The sequence below is a fragment of the Lissotriton vulgaris genome, chromosome 8 (assembly GCF_964263255.1).
Source record: "Lissotriton vulgaris chromosome 8, aLisVul1.2, whole genome shotgun sequence".
NCBI lineage: Eukaryota > Metazoa > Chordata > Amphibia > Caudata > Salamandridae > Lissotriton > Lissotriton vulgaris.
Genome location: NC_141696.1, coordinates 294,056,974 through 294,077,346, shown reverse-complemented (window position 1 = coordinate 294,077,346; position 20,373 = coordinate 294,056,974). Strand labels below are relative to the sequence as shown.

Sequence of the window (20,373 nt, the reverse complement as noted above, 5' to 3'; positions counted from 1 at the left end):
AAAATGTCACTTTTAGAAAGTTAGGCATTTTCCTGCTCTTAGCTATTTGGCACATGCTGCCTCTCTGTGATCACTGGCTGGGCTCGGTGACAGATACATTTGTGTATTCCTCTAGAGAGCCAAACACAAAGGAAGACTGGGTGTGAATACATGCATCTTTCTGAGGGCAAGGGAGGAAGGAGCTGGGCACAGCCTCACACTTACACCTGAATAGACTGAACCCTGTCTACACACAAAGGGCTGCATACCCCCCCTGCAGTGAGTGTGGAGCCAGGGCAGGAAGAAAGAACCTTTGTGTGCTTCAAAGACCCTTCTTTGAAGTCACCCTTACTTCAAATGCACAACTGGATATAAGTACTGGACCTCTGACCCTACCAGCTTTGTACACTTCTGGACCTGAAACAAAGTTGCCAAGACAAGACAAATAACTGCTGTGCTAAGGGCTGCCACTCTGCTGGACTACTGCTCTGGAAGATTGCTGCCTTGCTGCGCTTTACTGTTGCCTGCTGCTCTCTCTGACCGAACTTTCATCACTTGACCCAGAGTGGCTTCAAGGCCTAGCTGACTAGGCTCCTGTTCTTAGAAGACTCAAGGGCATCAACGTGTTCCATCATGTTCCTAGTTAATTAGAAATGGACCCAGGTGCATGCTCCAGCGGAAACGAGACATTCTCTGCACATTGGCTTCAGATCTGATGCATAACAAAACCAGAGGTGGTGGTTCCTGGGGTCCGGGGGGGGCAACGTGGTCTCCCCATCATTTTTTCTTTAGCACCATAGAAGTGGTAGTCGCTTGGGCTTATAAGGCCCATGGAGGGGGGCCCTGTGCACCCTCTCTGTTTTATCAATAAATCCCCTGGGAGGTGTTGGTTTCCTGGGCTTTATGAACCTTAGGAGAGGGCCCCATGTACCTCCCTCCTTTTAAGAAAAACCCTGGGGGCTGCATTCAAACAAGCACAGGAGCCTGCACTTGTATTTGTTTGCCATGGATTCACTGCTTTTCATAGGAAGTTTTTTTTTATAGTGATTTTTGCACCTGATGGGGTCACAGGGGGCCCCACAACTAGGGGTCAGGGCATTCCTACCCTGTTCCTTTTCTTTTTATTAAATGTTTTTTGTGGGACTCGGATGAAGCTGAGTTCCAAGATGGCTGTCAACACTGCCTGGTTGAAGTGTACGCTGCCAATCAGATCTCAACATGAGATCTGTGCTTAGGCTCTGCCCAGATATCCTTATTTGTTTCCCCTTATATTTCTCAACAACTACTGAATGTATGTACTTGGGATAACTGAAAGCATGATCTGCGAACCAAAATATACCTTCCTGCCAAATTTGGTGTAAATTTGTTCAGCGGTTAAGGCTGTAATTGTGTTCAAATCTATTATAGGAATTATCATGGGAAATAGTATTTTGTTTACCCCTTTTTCTCTGTCCCCGCTTGACAGATCACTCCAAAACTTTCTACATACAACAAGACTCACTTGGGCACATTTTTGGGGAAATTACGTGAATATTTGTCAAACAATGCCAAAGATATAGGCAAGTCAAAAAACACCTATTCTATAGCAGCATGGTCCTAACTATAAATACCTACTGGCAACCGCCAGCTATAGATATATCTATCTATATCTATATTAATAGTTATATATAGATATCGATAGATATAGACAGATAGATCGATAGATAGATAGAGCTAGCTCTCTCTCTCTCTATAGATATATATCTATATACACACACAGACAAATAGCTAGATAGATAGACAGATTGATAGATAGAGCGGTCTCTCTCTCTCTTTCTATATATATATATATATATATATACACACACACATATATATATACACACACACATATACGCACACATATATACACACACACAGATACAGACACACTTATACACACACTACTCTACAATGTAACACTGTTCCCGGACATGAATATATAGGATGAAATGTATATAATTTGGCACATTGGCATAGTAACATCTAATTAATTCAGATGGACATTACGTAACTGTACATTTTCATCAAACCTTCATACTAACTGAACACAATTAACTATATAACTACAGAGAGTAATTTTGGATAAATATATGCTACATTTACTAAAGTACAAAATAATTAGGGGCGAGATTTCTAGAGCCTTCTTACTGAAAAAGTCAGAAGAGGGTAATAGGGCTTGTGCTACTACTTGCGCTCCTACCACAATGTTGCACAGGTCTTTAAAGCCCTTTCTGTAATATACATTGAGCCGGTTCAAAATTATCACCTGTGCAATGTAAAAAGTAAAATACCTTATTTGTATGGTGGCATGGTTCCTAAACATGATGAAGCAACAGAAGGAGTGTGTTTTATGCTGGAGAATGCTCACACATAGCACATAACCACAACAAGATATATGATAGGGGAGCATGAAGTATCCAAGGGACTCTCTAGTAACCAACAAAGCAGAGTGTGTGCATCATCCCCTGAGTGTCTCTACTCTGTTTCCATATTGTTGTCCATAACCCATCCTAGAAGGTGCACCTGATGTTGGTGACTGTACCCATCCTCATAAGGTCTGTCTGTTTCCTGTAAAAGGATAGGAGGGGTGTCAGACACAATTTAGCAATTGACCTCCCTTTCTGTGCTTCTCTTGACCTAACAGACGGAGTTAGTACAGACACTGTAGGCATCCATGATTTACTTGGTTAAGTGTGCTAGCTGAATCCAGTCCGAGAGAATACATTGTCCTTTTGATGATCTTTTCGTAGATAATTGTGGGACGACAAAAGGTCACAGACTGTAGGAATCAATCAACATGCTCCTTGTTTGCAAGCACTGAAGGGCCATAGTACACCATTGTATAGATAGCAAACTGTGTTGGGTAGCTCTTGGCAGTAGTTTGATACCATGTCTTTATCACCCTTTGTACCAAGGGAAGGGGAATGTAAGTCATATTTCCTGATTCAGGTGCATAGTTCAAGCCTCGATAAATGAAGTTTGCTTGCTGCAGTGCTTGTCAGTCAGTAGTGCTGCTCCAGGCTAGCTATATATTTTACAGATTTTGTCTTAAGCGTGAATGTACACTTTGCACTGACTCGGATGATTTGGACATTGACTGAAACATTTAGAACTCATGGAATTATGTTTTGGTTTGTCTAGAAAAACTGCAAGGTGAACAAGAATTTACTGGTCATGCACAGAACTGAAATTCTCAATAAACTATTAACAGTAGTATCTAAATCTAATACATACATATCTTTGATGCTGGAAGGCAAACTTAAACTTTTGAGAAGTGAGTTAAGCCGGACAAAGAGGAAGGATACCCCAGAACAGGAACTTTCTGCCATGAGTGAAGAATGCAGGAGGCCCAAGGCTACAGAGGGCCCCAAAACTTTCTGGGGCGACTGAATATCTGAGATATGGTAGAGTTGGGGGCCTCCATCACATTCTGAAGGGGATGCATTATTCTATGTTACACAAATGAAATCAAATACATCCCTCTTGTGCAATAAGGTTGATGACAGGGCAATTTTTTTTTTTAAAGGACCTTCTTTTCAAGGACAATAGATCGTTCTTGTGAAATCTTATTTTTGTATTTAATTATTCATAAGACTCACCTCCTCGGCCAAAATTCGCAAGATCATTCTGTCCGCCGCCATTGCTGTTATTTACAGGCATACTGGTTGCCGGCCATGAGTCTGCAAGCCAGGGGTAACTCGGGTCACTTGAATTTAACAACCCAGGTCGACTAAAGCAAAACAAAGAGGACATTTAAAAAAGGTGCTTTGATGGAAACTGCACATCTAGGATTCGGAAGAATGTATTTATTGTTTGGGCATTTTGAGGCAATCATAACATCAGTCATTATTGCATGGCTTGGAACAAGTTATATACTTTTACATTATACTGAAATACATTTTTCACAGGAAATTGGAATAAGTGGTGGAAGTCCTTCTATGGGACACAAAGATTTGTTGTTATCTGGCTCTTAATTACTGAACAAGGCAAAAGAAAGGACTAAAGGTTGTCCTGTATGATTAGGGATCAAAATAAGGTGAGAGAAGTCCCATAATGTATTTACCATACCTTGTCCATTCAAGTGTAATTTCAAGATTGGTAAATTGCAAAATTGTTCTGTCATCAGAGGTTACTTAAATGTAAAACATTCTCGAATGAGGAAGAACTGAGTGATATCGACTGGAACACGAGATTTGATTCTAACAGCTGATTATGCAACGTTATGACATATATTCCAATACACATTCCTCCTTAAACCTGGAGGAAGTTGCACTTCGGAAAAATCGCCGATACATGAACAATTTCCCCAGAACTGAGAATCTAAACTCGGGCTTTATGTCCAACTATGGATTTCCTGTGGGACTCTGCATGAAATGGTAATCATCAAATTGCATAAAACATTTAAGCCATGCCACAATAATCCTTCAGGTAACTAATAATTTACGTGAGGACTTAAAAGACAGAATCAAATTTCAAATTGGTTTAGCAGTCAAAACAACACAAACACGTTTCATTTTTTTTTTAAATTCACGTTAGAAGGTATTATATTCGTTTTATGCATGGCGGACATAACTCGCTCTCAATACTTCATGTCAATTTCTTTTCGAAACGCTATATATAGTCTAGGTGCATTTTTTATATATTCCATGTAAACCATCTACTGTAAAAAAAAGACAAACTATAGGCTGCCAGTTGGGTGAATATCATGTGGAAAGTCTGTTTGCTGAAGGATCAGGCATTGTGTGATGTGAACCCTCAACTCAAATAATTTATTAAAGGCCATGCATGACATCAGGGGATGACTGATGTAAGAAAACTGAGGTAAGGCATCAAGCGGATACATTATGCGGTCATGCATAGCAACCTTATAGCCTATGATAAAAGCCTGAAAGCAATAACAGAATTTTAGTTGTAAAGAAGATTACGGGCCTGGTTCACAAAGAGTCTTTCAAGGGCGGAGTCTCCGTACTAGGGGCAGAGTCAAAGGGGGGGGGGGGGGAATCTTAAATGTATAAATGTTGAGATCCAGTCATTATTGGAGTGTGTTTAGCAAGGCCTATTTCCTCGACTTGCCTTTGCCAATACCTCTCAATGTAATGTGTCTTCATGTAGAAAAATAACAAATTGCAACATAGACAGACCTCGTCTGCTGCAACCCCTAAGAGAAACATTTGTTTCCATGGCAACATCATTCAGAGGCGGCAGTTGCTCACTTGCCACATTAACTAGTCCTCATTAAACGTAATCACTTTTTGAGAACATATTGATCAAAAGGGAGATTGAAAGTTATTATGATGGCCTAATTACAATCTTCATATTGGCAAAGTGGAAGCAGATGAGAATGTATTGGGTGGTGATCAGTTCTAAGCAGATTCCATCAAGTGGCCAAAGTTTCCGACTGCGGCTTCATAACTCTCCTGCCCATTCATCATCCATGAATCATTTATTCTGTGATCGATTAGGTGTAAATGTTCACTCACAGCAATTTAGTCTCAGCCAATAAGGGGTCTTAAGCAACAGCAACTTCATTTGCTAATGTCTAATTAATGCAATAAACATTCTGCTAACAAATGAACACATTCTGTGTGATATTTACTAATTTCTTCTTAGCCATTTGGGAGGCATGAAACATCTGGACGTGATTCCTCTAAAATGCACACCAGATATATCATTATGCCCCCTGTTATGTCCTCTGAGAATGCCTACACGTGCTTTTACGTTCAGGAGGTTGGCTGTCAGACAATTTCTTGTACACATACCTTCCATTGCTCATTAATCCTTCTCCTCTTTGAAATGTGACTGTTGTTTGGGATAAGAAAGGAAACAATATGTTAGAAAAACCAATAACAATGTGTAATTCTAGACTTCTAGTTGGTAAAAATGTAAACATTAGGGTGCTAGATTTGTCTGTATTTGCATGGACGTGCTGCACTGAGAAATAGAATTACTACTAATTAAATATTAATAATTACAATAAAATGATCATATTGAAATATTTCTGTTTTCGAAGGATAAAGGGTTGAACTGAATACACAATTCGTAGTTGTTCCACGCTGTCAAGATGCATTGAACAGAAATATCACAATACATTTTAATCTTGGTAATTATAAACAATCTACTGTCAGCTTGCTTATGCATTTCTTGTTTATTTACAGACTTCTATAAGCAGATTAATTCATTACATTTTTTTAAAAACTCTTCTAGAACCACCTTCAGCTCTTAACTAATTGAGCAGAATTAAACTACTGCAATCTGGCATAGCTGGGAATCCGAAGAATATATTTTAATATGACCTATCATTCTGGGTGCACCTCTCAAAAGAATTAAAGCCTCCTTTGACATGAATTAGGGCAACTTAATTTGTGGATGCTGGCATTTGTGGTTCCAGCACCGGTATTTCATGCCAGAGTGGTTTCCCTGAAAATAGACTAATGTAGACCAAAATGCAAAATAGGTTCAGCCACATGTCTCCTTTGGATTGAAAAAACACTGCCATGACCCTTGGGGTAAATCCTCAAACTGGTAGAGTAAGGCAGACAAAATAGTGCATTGCAGCAGACATTCAGTATAGCGACAAGGATGGCCTGTCTGCAAAGAGAGCTGCAGAGACTCCTGCTGTCCAGTGAAGGAATAGCAATGACATTATTTACAAAGGGCACACCCTATGCACCTTCAGCAGTCAATGTTTAGAATATAAAGAATGTACCTCCAGTGATGTCAGAATGGATTTAAACTTGAAGTACTTTGGCGTCTAACAATTACTCAGCCACATGCGTTGTACTGTAAATAGTAATGCTCCCTCTGTGAAGTATACACATAAAATTAGAGCATACGACACTGCTAAACTACTCTAAAGTAAGTGAAACCTTTCTTTAACCCCTTTCATGCTGATGACGAACCCCAGCCGTCATGCACTACGGTGCTCGTATGCTGATGACGGCTGGGGTTCGTCACAGCCCGCCCCTGTTCGTGTTGTTTACAGCACACCAGGGGAATTGCGCCTGCATGGAAGGGGTTAAACTGTAAGCGCCATTTTGTGCTGTAAACACCCTGTTGCTCTTAGTTGTGTAATAATGGAAGTCTTGCCTTTACGAATACACTCTATTATGAGGCAACAGTCAGATCTCTGTTAATGCTTGCCCACAAGCATGGGATTACAAAATATTTTTTTTAAATGTTGATGGGAAGCATTGCCATAATGTAGTGATTTGCATCTCACAGAGAGCACAAATCAGCATGCCCTCAGAGAATCAGTGTTCTAAGAGCAACGCAGACTAAGTGCTTTCATGGTGCAGAAAGGAACATATTGTATCCTTCCACTTAGTTATATTATCCACAATCTAAAGTCTCGTTTTAGTTATTTAGTTTCCTCTCTACTTAAAATCGAATGAAAAAAAAAATCACCCTTCTGCACTAACGTAATGAACATATGATTTTTCAATAACAAAAAAATATTCTTTAGGCCATCTAGTTAATTGGCTGCAGTCGTTGCACAGAACAAAGTTAAAGGCAGAGTCTTACTTTTAATGGGATCTGCTAGAAGGTTAAAGAGAGGATTAACTCTCAGGCCCACTATTTTTTAGGAGGGGTGAAAGCACAAAGCTTGGAAGCAGTGCAAACTGCTTGCTTGGTCTTCATCTTTGGGTATTGGTCTGATTCACATTTTTTTCAATATAGTACTGCATGAGAACAGACCCAATGTACACAACAGAACGTGTGCAACAGTTCATACTTTATTCCGGGTACTGCAATGGCAGCATTCCCCAGCATCATATGCCAGGCCATGCATAATAACATGTCTTGTAGATCAATGGGGCGTATTTTGCATAAAAATCGTTGTCATTTCCCACCCGAGATGAGTTAGTAGCTAGTATTTGGCTATCTCTTACAGACCACACAGTCCTCTCAAAAATAGAAATGTTTATGTTGCAGGCTTCGACCCCTCCTGCTTTTCTGATAAGCTATTTTGCCATTATTAAAGATTTTTTTCCCACTTTTAATAAGTATTAATTTTAAGTAGATAATAAACATACCCACATTAGAGCAAACCCTTAGATAGACCACTAATGACTGACAGATTGTCTACTCTCACATATGTTATTTCTGGACGCAAAATCTATTTTTATTGTTTAATACTGAATTCTGCTTTTCAATGTGTTTTTATTTCTAGCTAATACTTTTACAAGTTTATTCAGAACAAAAGGTGCATGTTTAAGTCAAAGGCATGCAATTTACAATGATACATATTCATGCATGTTAGCTTGTAATTTGATGGATGATGACTGGCTATTGTATATAACTTTCAAAAAATGTCCCCCAGCAGCTATGGTTTTGGTACATATGACGTACGCATGATGATGATGACTAATTTTTGCCACATGCCCACTGACCCCAAGTCCCACGCCATTTAATGCCCAATGTCTGGTCACATACAACACTCCACATGTTCTGGACCCACGAGAGATGTGATGATATGTGGTCATACCTCTCAAGTGTCCATTAGATTTTGGGATGTCTCTGATAAGGGATGTCCCTGATTTCAAATAAAAAAAGAATGTGTATTGAGCCCATCTCTGACATGTATCTTTGTAAACATGCTACATTTCAAAATAAAGAAAACACACTTTGCTTGGTTACAATACTTTTGAGTGGTAAGAAGGTTGTCATCTTTTGCAATGCAAATTTTTTAGCCCATGTCCGAATTTCTAAAGCCAGCCACTGTTTTTGTCCATTGATCAAGATTATTAAAGTGGGCTGCATTCCATATAATGTGTTACTTGCTCCAATGACTTAAATGGAAGAATTGAGAGGTATGGGTGTTGAGACTATCTCTATCTTCAATAGAGAAAGTCCTTCCATTCCAAAACTGCCATTGACAAGATCTGAGTGAAGAGTGTTGAAAGAGGGAATACCTGCTTTGTGCCAGCTTCCCTTCTTTATGCCATGTGAAACCATGTGGTGCATGGTTGTATCTGGGGAATCTGAGCAAAGGGTGAACATGAAAAACAAAGAGTTTGTGCCAGTTTGGCTTAACAATCAAACTCATGATGCTACATTGATGCTTCTGAGTTAAAAATTATTTAAGAAGCAACACCATATGGCTGAAATGTCTGCATACATTTATTCCCTCCCTCATATTATCTATGCCAGGTTTCAGAGAGCAAATTTGGTTTCATGAAATTACTTTTGAAAAATAGGAGATGTAATGTTACAAAATTACAAGTGATCTCCAAAAGACCTATTCATAGTGTATTTTTGTGAAGGATTCTTTACAGGTTTCAGTGTTATCTGGAATCAGTTTCCTTGGAAACCTGGCGGAGTATATCCAAGGAAAAAGGGTTGCAATGTTGGAAAACCATCAGAAATCAGTTCATAAATACCAATTTCCATGACTTTTCCCCATTCTATAAGTGGAAATCCATAACAGTGTGGTAATACCGCATCCGGTTATAAGCACAAATCATGGTTTTGCTGAAACCGGCAGTGAAATTACTCGACCTGATTCCAGAGGACCTCATCATGAAAGACAGCATTCATTGAACTGTAGCTTCATTTCGCAATATTGGTCACTGCTGAAATGGCATTAACATTAAGACAGAAAATGATTGTAATGAGATGCTGGTGAGGAAGTAGACTAATGGACAATACCTGCAGGGGTGAAGGTGAACGACTGAACTGAAAAACAAGAAAGTAAGATTGTGAGTTACCAACCCTGGCCACAAGCACCATTGGGTGTTGTATTGCTTTTGGCATGCTGGGACCTTTTAGCTAACAGGCACATAGGGAGTCACAGAAGATAGCAGGAAATAGGGTGTTGCTGGCAAAAGTTGAAAAAGTTGAACCATTTCAGGCACATTGTATAAATTGATTATGGGTTGTATGCTTTCCAATTCAACATGTATAACCTTACGACAATTTTCCCAAGTACTCCTAACATTTCTGGAGTTTTACTTTTGTAGCAATAGAGATTGCATATTCTGTTTTGACACTAATAAAAACACACTGCTATTTGAATAACATATTTTTCATACACAATTGAATCTCTAGAAAAGAGACCATGTCAAATTGCAGAACTAATCATATGGGATGAAATCTAAAAAAAACTCAAGCAAACCATATAGAAACAGTAAGAGAAGGAGGCATTTTCATAAGTCTCCAGTGCTTACACATTAACATCCATGATTAATAGGTAAACCTTCATGAGAAGAATAGAAAACGAGACATGCAATTGAGAATGTGACAATCAGTGATGACCATCCGTCTTTACCATTCAAATTAAAATATTGCAAACATAAGTATTTCTACTATTGTTGTTAGATTCCCCTTGCGCTGTAAAAAGGCATGCTATTATAAACGATCTGTAACTTTTAGAACAACCACTTCCTTTGTATTGACAGGACATACATTCTAAACGTTTAGCGATATTAATTTTGGACCTTGTCGGGTGTTGATAGATGATGCTACTCCCTGCTCCCATAGATTTTCGAATCTTAGTTTGGCGCAAATATATAAATATGCATTGCTATACAGATAGCATAGCCTCAGTTTGTGTCTGTGTCCATCCTTTGCAGCATTGAGCTGTTTACCAGAGTGCAGAAAAAAGTATTGGTTCCAATGTACCCAGTTCCTTTCAGAGTTGGCACAGATGCCGAAATTTGCTGAATAAAATCTAGATAAGAGGCTAATCTGCCACTTTGTGTTTCTCTGAGGTGGGTTTCTGAGAAATGAAAGGCTCCTAACTGGCGACACAAAGGTGGATGTATTTACTAATGCTTCTAGAAACAAACAATTGAGCCGGGCAGATTTAGAAAGTTGGAGGTGCACTGAGGTAAAGGGACAGCTCTCCACCTAAAAACAGGAAATAACCACATATCCCGTACCTGGTATTTATTTTGCATAATTTATGTGGCACTCCAAGCTCGTGAGTGTTTGGTTTTGCCAGAAAATTCATCTTAGAAATGATGCACCAAATGCCATGTTGAGCACAAGTTGTCACAGCAGGGGGCATATCAATTTAATTCCTCAAATAATATCTTTTAGCAAGGATCGTAGAAGGTTTCAGTAACCCCCCATGTGTGCCTCTGAAGTATGCATTGGGAGACTGCAATGTCCTGTGGGGAATCCATGATCCCCCACAGACTCTGGTGATCCATTACACCCCACAGACTAGATATTTAAAGCACAAGGTGTAACCCACAGCAGGGGGAAAATACACAATGTACTCCTCTAAGAGAATCTTTAGCTGTGATCCTAGAAGGTTCCAGTGAATCAGAAGAACTAAGGGGCCGATTAGGATGGCAGGCGGACCTGAGTCTGTCCTCCATCCCCGCGGTTTTGGGGCCGGCCGCCAGACATGCGGCGGTCCCGCACCGTGAATCAGGATGCGACCACCACCCTGGCAGTCGCATTCCGCAGTTTAACATTGCGGCGGGTGCTTCCGTCGCAAGGCCAAATTGCCATGTTGTGCATTTCCATGCACAACATGACAGGCACTGCGCGGTGCCTGTCACCTTGTGCATGGAAATGGTGGGGGGTTCCATGGGTACCCACCAAATGCATGCCCCACCCCCCCGGGCCTGCAATGGGCCCCCAAAGCAAATTCCCACCAGCCTTTCCATTATAATATGGCAGGTGGTGTTACTCGTTACGCCATCATAATGAGCCCCTAAGTGAGAGACTATCATGTCCTCTGTGGATCCATGGCTCCCCTCAGACTGGATATGAATAGGCACAGTTATGTAGAGCAGTGGCCAGTGAAGTATATATTTGGATACACAGCACTATAGCCTTTTTGTCCATGTGTCTGGGCTACTCAGAGAAGAAAGTGTGATCCATTTTGTAAATGTTACCATCACCCCCCTGCCCACACCAAAGAGTGGCTATGGGGAATTCTAGTCAAACACCAATGGAACAGATAAGGGTATAACTTCTGAGCCTTGAGCAGCCCTAACGGTACTGTGTATACAATCCAATATTTCATTTAGGGCATTTCTTTGTTTCTTCTCTGTCATAGTTAACAAACATAGCAGTATTTTGTATTCTTTCTGAAAGAAGGAAGAAACATTCACCAATATGAAGGCATTGGATCGTTCCAACAATCTCAAAGGAAGAGGCACCCGCTCACACAAGGCTCATTTCCTGTGAACAAATCACAGTGTAACCGCACACCCATGTCAAGTCTGTTGCTCACATGTTGCCTAATTATTACTTCACTGTAACACATGTTATGGCCTACTTCCAGTAGTCGGTTTCACAATGCTCAGAAAACTACATCCAACATTTGTTATATTTTGAAAGTGGGATATAGTACCTCAAACACTTTTGAAGAAATGGGTAATGTATTCATTCATCTTACCTGCATAATTGCTAAGACCCTTTCTCTTCTTTCTGCGCCAATACAACCAGATACTGAATCCCATAAGAATAACCCAGCATGCACCGCCAATACCAGCGATGAAGGCAGGTTGCTTGACCACATCTGTGATTTGCTCGGTTATGCTGTTGTTATTTTCTGTTATGACAACTTCATTTCGGCTTCCTGTTAAAAAAATAATGCCTTGTCAGTTTATAGTTAATGGGTTCAAAATACTTAATACTTTTTTCCTTTTGGGTTAGTAGCTAAAAAAAAATTGCACACAATGTAACGTGGTTTCCCCTAACTGAAAAGAGCTGATATCACGTCCATTCAATTTAGGATGCAAAGAGTCCACCAACATTCTAAAAAAGTATGTGGGTGGGACATCCACCACTTTTTGTCACATGCCTCACATCCAAGAAACTCTAAATAAGGCACTATGAATTTCTTTGAATTTAATGTGCTCTTCCGTTGACACGCATTAATTTTTAAGACCTGAAAAGAGACCCGTCTAGATGCGATCAATGTGACACAATTAGAGTAAAGAAAGGATGCTAAGAGAACTTGAGAGCAAAATCTCAAATGACTAAAGATGTAGGAGTTTGAAGTAGTGAGTGGGTAAGACATCTTCTCACTGGCCTAGGAAACATCAGGCAGAGGGAGTGTAGTGAGCCCAAAGCAGTGTGTTGTAAGGGGGTATGCATTAGAGTGTCGGGCCATTGTAATAGACTGAGAAGGCAACCAACTATGACGTTTGGATATAGAAAAGCAACAGGGAGCATGTTATATGCTGATTGATTTCACCAGTAATAAGTATTGTTCTTATTTTTAAATAACACTCGTATAGCAAACATTCTACCATTAGTATGGCATTGCAATGCCTTATATTAACCTTCCGTATGAGTCCAAATCCTTTCTCTGCAACCCAGGGTCAGATTTAGTTTTGCAGAGGAGTGCGATCTCACATTTAATGAGTTATAGACTCAGTTGCAATAATATCCTTCGGGTGCAGAGTGGTTGTTTTTCAGTGTTTTGTGGTAAGCTACCACAAAATATTGAGCTTTGTAGTTTGACATGGCACAATGATAGTAATAAGCGTTTGCAGTAATTTTCTATTATGGCAGAAGTTTATGAATATTACTGGTTAGTGCAGCCTTTTATTTTCAAACACATAGGAAATATTGTTTTAATGCAGGCAGATATTGTTGAGCAATAGAGAAGATTTAAGAGTTTTACTCAAATATCGCTAAAATAGATTTCCTTATACATTCATCCATTTGGAACAAATTAACTCACATTTATTTTACATTCTAACATGAGGTGGGCATGCATTTGGAACAAATGAACTCACATTTATTTTACATTCTAACATTAGTGGGCATGGTTATGCGTTTACACAATAAACGAATGATAGAAGAATGCTATTCTGAATAATGTGCGCATTCAATGTGCGGTGCCAGCAAGATTACATGGCCAAATACAGACCCCATGTGAATTTAACTGTGAATCTGAGAGAGAACAGAGAACTCATTCCCTCTGTTCATCACTTGCTTTAATGCTCAGTTGGTGAAAATGAGCTAAAGCTTCGTGTTTTTTAAGCGGGCGCCTGAGACATCACTGTAATGAACAATATGTCATGATTTTGCTAATGTTGTTAATAATTTGTGTGAATCAGCGTTCTTTCTGTAAGTTCATCCAAGTCTGAAATTGCCAGTGCGACTTTTCACCCATGTAAATTAGCAATTAGCCCTGGCTCTGGGCAGAAGCTTAGTTTTAGTGCTTTCAAGAAATGTTTTCAAAATAAACCATAAAGAAAAGGGAGGTTCATCTCTAGTACCTTTAACAACAGGAAACCTGATAGGAACAATGACTGGTTCAAAGAGCAAATCTAATAATTCAGTATGGCCAGGGAATAATTAGCTGTACAGTGAATGGACACCATGATAGAAGATTCTGCAGTACATGTGGGTAAAGGTGTGACTTGCTAAACTCGTTTAAGTACAAGTTACTTCTTATACCGGTTTATTTCACCTTGACATGCATGTTACCTCTCCCATGGAAACATTTTCATCCTCTTATGTAGCCAATAAAAACCTAGTAGCGGGTAGGATTCCTTTTTGCTATTGGTTTGTAAATGTAACCAGAATCACAAGATTGAAATATATTACTATATTACACGTGTTACATACTATATATGTTTTATATTATCATTTTTGTGTGGGGGGGGTAGTTAGATGTGCTCAAATTGAAGCTAACAATGAGCTCTGCTCGAATTAGCATGTTTAGTTTTTTGCTACTTTTCTTGAATACATTGTAAATAAAAACAGTGCATAATTGGGAGGGCTAGTGGATTTATGTGATTTAGGGGCTACAACCTTAAAGCATATTTTTTTATTGTTTATGTTGGTTTTATACAACAGCACAACACATGGCACATACAAAAGGAAACAGCAAGTTATTTACGGTTTCATTTGACTCCAGAACACCCTTTGGGAGAACGGGCAATAGTAGAACATTTAACACAGAATTATGGATTTAACATATTTACTGCATAATTTGTGAACTTCAAAAATGTTGTTTCCAATTCAAAGGGATGAAATGAATACTACCAGAGAATGCACTGCATTATATGCATTTTTGCCACATAATTTAGAAAGCCCTGGTGTAAAACGTAATCCTTTGTGCCACATATTCCCTGTAACCCTGACAATCGTAAACTTCTGCACAGTTGGTAGTTCTAGTTAGGACCTAGTTTCCATAGGAAAAGCATTTTTTGTTTTGCTATTAACTTTGGCCCCGTTTGATGAATTGTCATGAAATTTAAAAACTCATTTGCCACTCACATCAGCTGCTACAGAGTTTTGCAGTGATTCATCAAGTGGGGGCTAAGAAAAAGAGGGGGTCCCAAATTGCGTTTTCTCCATGTGATTTTGCATAGGTATTTTAGACGTGATATCAACCCGAACGGCTGGACAGAATTACACCAAATTTGGCAGAAAGCTGGATCGTTGTCCACAAAGAGTGCTTTTTTTATTTGGTGTAAATCTGTTTAGTAGTTGAAGAAAAAAATTTATGCATATCTAGCGATGCGTATCCATCGCCATGCCCCACAAGCAATGCCGCAATTGGCTTGCCGCAACTTGAACATTTGTCTATCAGAACTTTATCCCAGAGGGGACAAATAACTGAAGAAATTCAAAGAAGGGGTCAGGGTAGAGGTACCATGACCACATGGGTCTGATAGAGGGCTCGTGTGGATCAACAGATCCACCACAGTGCTCAGTGTGGCCTATGTTTAAATCTGCGGTGCATTCATGGATCCAGAGCCCAACTTAAAAAAAATACACACAGTCACTTACAGACACCCACGCAACCACTCATGCCCAACTCACATATTCATACAGCCATTAAAACACCCAATGACAAACTCAGCCAATCACACACCCATTCACACAATCACATACACACTCACACCCCCATTTACACATACCCACACATCCATTCACATTCTCACACAACCATCAATAGACCCACAAAACCACACACACACCCAGCCACACATGCTCCCTCACACACCCATGCAGTCACTCACACACCCATATGATAATTAATACATCCACTCAGAGACCCACTCACAGACACATACAAGGACTTACACACTCACTCGTACAGCCACATACACTGCATGTCAAAGTTTGCGCGCAGCGTGGGGATAACTGCATATAGCAGGTCCGGTGGCCAAACCTGCGGCTGTGCACGTCATCAGTTTGATTAATGAATGGTAATTAAATATTACTTTATGTTAATAAAAAACCGAGAAATTCACTGAGAAAACAAAAGGTTTCAGGGCTTTTATCTGTAGGTTCTGATTTTGCACATACAAAACCATGAACATTTGGCAGTTATAGTGATCTCAAGTAACTATAACTCGTATCCACGCCATGCACTGCTAATTACCCCACACATTACATCACTCATGACATCTTCAATGACATCACTGATATCAGTACAACATTTGCAGTGAAATTGTTGATGAGAAAATTGTGCATGGTGGAGGCGCAAGGTTTTTTTGTTTGAATCTCAAAATTTGTAGTGCTATTTCCCAACTATAACGTCCCTGTAACCTTTGATATATATATGATAGATAGAAGATAAATAGAAAGATATTAACTGCAGTTTTTTTTATACTGCAGCAGTGACCAGAGAGAGCAAAAATCATGCTGTTAGTTCTGCTAATTAGAATGCAGAGTATGGATGTATGACATGCAACAATCCATTAATTTTCAGAGTTATGACTATTAAAAGAAATAATGTCTTCTTATTGCAGAAGCAAAGAGCAAAACTAATTTGTTAAGCTAAAAATGCTTAGACCTATAAGATAGAAATGATTCTATTACTGTGAAAATGTGTGGCTTTTTACCACATTATTTCAGAAGATAGCAAATAGCATGTCCAAACTAGGTCAATACAGTAATATCTATGCAATAAGGATTTTTTTTAATTGTCTACCTGGATTCTATTTGCAGATTTTACGTTGTCTAGCAAACCTTTCACCTGTTCTGATTTAACTTGGAGGCTTCAAACTATGGATCATGTTAAGTTAAAAAAAAAAAGTTATTCGATTTTACAATAAAAATCATAAAAGTGTACTAAGCCAACCATTTTCAAAGATAAGACGATGCTACAGACAATGTTTTAAGTCCTGATACAATAACTCAGTCACTGAGGTATATACAATTGATCAAATCAAGAAGTAAACGCATGGCAAAAGTACAAAATACACATTATAATAATTTTCCCAACTAAAGCAAGTACATGTACAAAGAACAATATCTCCAGCTATCAGGATTCTATTAGCAAGAGTACAGGACTTCTGGTAAAAATCGTGTTACATAGAAACCAATACTACGCGAAGATAAAAGCTGTGAATCTAAAATGTAGGTCTAAGCTGTCTAAACTTCATAGAAGACAAGAGAGGGCTAATGAATCTATGTCGAAGAGAATTATATTTTGGGCAGATGAGTACAGTGTGCATAGTATTATATAATGAGAGGCTGTCACACAAGCGTACTGGAAAAACTGAAATTTAGTAAAATGCCCCATTCACATCGACTGATGAAAAATACCTAACCTAAAATAGGTCAGTAGTAGTCAAAGGCAATTGGACACCCCCAGGTGCAAATATGGTTTAGTGCCAGGTACTGACTTAAACATAATGTACTGTTGGACAGACTGCTTGGTTACGGCAGAGGCCTCACGTTACGCTGCTACTCTGAGCAAGAAAGCCTTCTTCAACCACACCAGGTCTTTTTTAACAATGTGATCAGGGTCCAATAAAAGCTCCCCGTCTCCCCACAGTTTTTAAATTGGTCTTAATGGTTTGCAACCACGGATATGCAGCATATTTTCCAGGCCCAAAAAGTCCCTGATAATGTGCCACATTTAACATTAGCTTCGCATTCACCCAGACCGAGAGACAGAGTAAGAGTGGGCATAGATGTATGAAATCTGAGAGAGAACCCATGCCCAACTCATCATGAACAATCAACCTGTGCAGCATTTAATAGAACTCTCATAAAGGTATTCTCCATAACCTGGAGTGGGGCAATTGTAGCATATCCATTCACAAAACTAGCAGTAGGGATGCATTTGGCTTTATATATGTCAAGAGGAATCTTTATCAGCTTTTGCCGAAACGGCTGTGAAAAATCCAGTAGGCTGAAAATAGCTCTCTTAAAATTGACTGTATTCCTCTATATGGCTTATGTATATGTGGCAGCTAGAAGCCATTGTCTATGGTGAGTTAAAAGGTCTGGCAAACATTGTCGGCTGTCACAAACCAGGTTTCATAGAGTGGCCAATAACTAAAAAAAACACAACTGAGATAATTTTACATGTGGGATCGATCCATTACAGATGGACCTTTGCTAATTGCTGCAACGATCTACGTTTGGCTGCATGTCTCAATGCACCACATGAATGCAGACTCAGTTTCCATTTGGTGGACTCATCTGTTAAACCTATGCCATTGCTGGTTTAGGTTGTATTCCACATTTCTTGGCCAGTCAATCGGCATCAACTGTTGTCATTTGTAACTGTGTTGAAGTTACATGGACATGTCTGGTAAGCATAAATTCATACCTATGTGCAGGTGGAGTTGATGTTTTGTAACTCAAGTAGCAGCCGACCCACTCCTGCAAACCCGTGTTTACACTGCCTGGCAAATTAAGACTTTTTGGTCACTGAAGGGCTGTATTTTGGGGGTCCCGGGGCATGCACCCCATGGCCCTGAGACAACAGCTGGCCCTGTGGGGACCTCTTTGCTTCCTCTCTGGCACAGTTCTCATGGAGTAGGAAGCACCATGAAAACATTGGCAGAGAGGAAACTTTAATAGGCTTTACAGGACTGCAGCAGTCCTGTCAAGCATATTGTAGACTCAAGATTGCTGCACCACTAACTTGGGATCTTTAATCCCTGGCAGTTGTGTCAGTGCAATGGTGGTCAGACCACACAAGTTGTAATAGGGCTGTCTGAATGCCAGTGCAGCGGAGGCCCGACCACCACCACTGCGCCACCATGAGTCTAGACCTCCAGACTCATAATAAGGCCCTTAATCTATCTACCTGTGCCTTAAATACATTTCTTTTTTAAATATGACATTATGGGCCATGTTTGACCTGTATAAAACTGCAAACAATTAACAAAATGCTGTGATGTGATAAACAAAGATAATTAAATAGAGGCATAAGAACATGATTAAAAACGTTAGGTTTCATCAAACTAGCTTTTATGAAACTAAGTGTGACAGTATAATGTTTGCATTATATGTTCTTCCTGTCAGTGCCTCCCTTTTCATCACTCTAGTTCTGCAAAGGATACTCCTTACTTTCTGTGATCCTAAAGCTTCATGAGCTGCAGGTCTGGCAGTTTAGGTGTCCTCGATTGTGTGTGCTCCAGGCGAGAGCATGTAGGAAGGGTTGCTTTCTGTGAATCTTCAGAGTTTGAAGGGGCTTTGGTAAGTCACAAACCAACCATGTGGGGGGAGGCTTTTGCAAAGGAACTGGCTGGCAGCAATGCCCCACTAATAGAGAGGCATTGAGGAAAGAGGAGGTAAAAAAGGGTGGGCAAATCGGGGAGTGGGGTGAGCCAAGATGCCTTTGGACTTGTTTCCACATATTATTTGTACCTATATTGTTCTTTCATAGCAGTCATAAATCCCTTTACCATTAAAGAGGATTTATCATTTCTATTCCAACCAAACCAAACATAAAGCTACTACTTTCTGATCAGGAATTACCACTTAAAAGAATATAAGGGAATTCCCAATGCTGGCCTATGGAAGAAGAAGGCCTCACAGCAGTGATAAACAAATGTAGCTGTTTGTTACTGCCAGGACATATATAACTTAAAAGTACATGACCAGCCTTTTAGTTACACTGCAACCTGCCCTCAGGGCGTACCTTAGGGGTTACCTATGTGTATTAAAAGGGGAGTTTAAGGCTTGGCAAGTGGTTTGAAATGGCAAGTCAAGGCGGCAGTAAACTGCACACACAGACCTTGCAATGGCAAGCCTGAGACAGGTTTGAAAGGCTATTCAGGTGGGTGGCACAACCAGTGCTGCAATCCCACTAATAGCATTTAATTTACAGGCCCTGGGTATATGGTATACAACTTTACAATGAACTTACAAATGAATTAAATATGCCAAACAGGTATAACCTGATTATACTATGTTATAAGGGTAGAGCACATGCACTTTAGTGCTGATTAGCACTGGTAAAGTGCACAGAGTCCTAAAGCCAACGAAAAGAGGGTCGGAAAAATAGGAGGAAGAATTGTGATAACCCTGCAAAAAGGGCAATCTCCAACAGAGATTGATCACAAAATGTAGTTCCTAGACGTACGGTCCATCGGTGAATGACACAAATATTAATTCAAAAATATTGTGTGAAATTAATATTGCGTCAAATATATTGGGACTACAAAGACACCATGGCGTAAAATATATCAAAGGTAA

General features: G+C 39.7%; 1 protein-coding gene across 12 annotated transcripts in view; it reads right to left on the bottom strand.

The window, feature by feature from the left end:
• ROBO2 (roundabout guidance receptor 2) overlaps nt 1-20,373 on the bottom strand; it is a 770,916-nt gene that overhangs the window by 91,399 nt on the left and 659,144 nt on the right. For 6 of the 12 annotated variants that reach the window (XM_086934065.1, XM_086934072.1, XM_086934069.1 and 3 more), the window contains exons 17-19: nt 12,356-12,538; nt 5,760-5,799; nt 3,600-3,730 (exon numbers count right to left, since the gene is read on the bottom strand). In XM_086934065.1, the coding sequence (XP_086790191.1) occupies nt 3,600-3,730; nt 5,760-5,799; nt 12,356-12,538 (354 nt within the window). Of the gene's footprint in view, nt 1-3,599; nt 3,731-5,759; nt 5,800-8,912; nt 8,982-9,648; nt 9,676-12,355; nt 12,539-20,373 lie in introns of all 12 variants that reach the window. The other 6 variants (XM_086934061.1, XM_086934068.1, XM_086934067.1 and 3 more) reach the window with 3 other exon arrangements.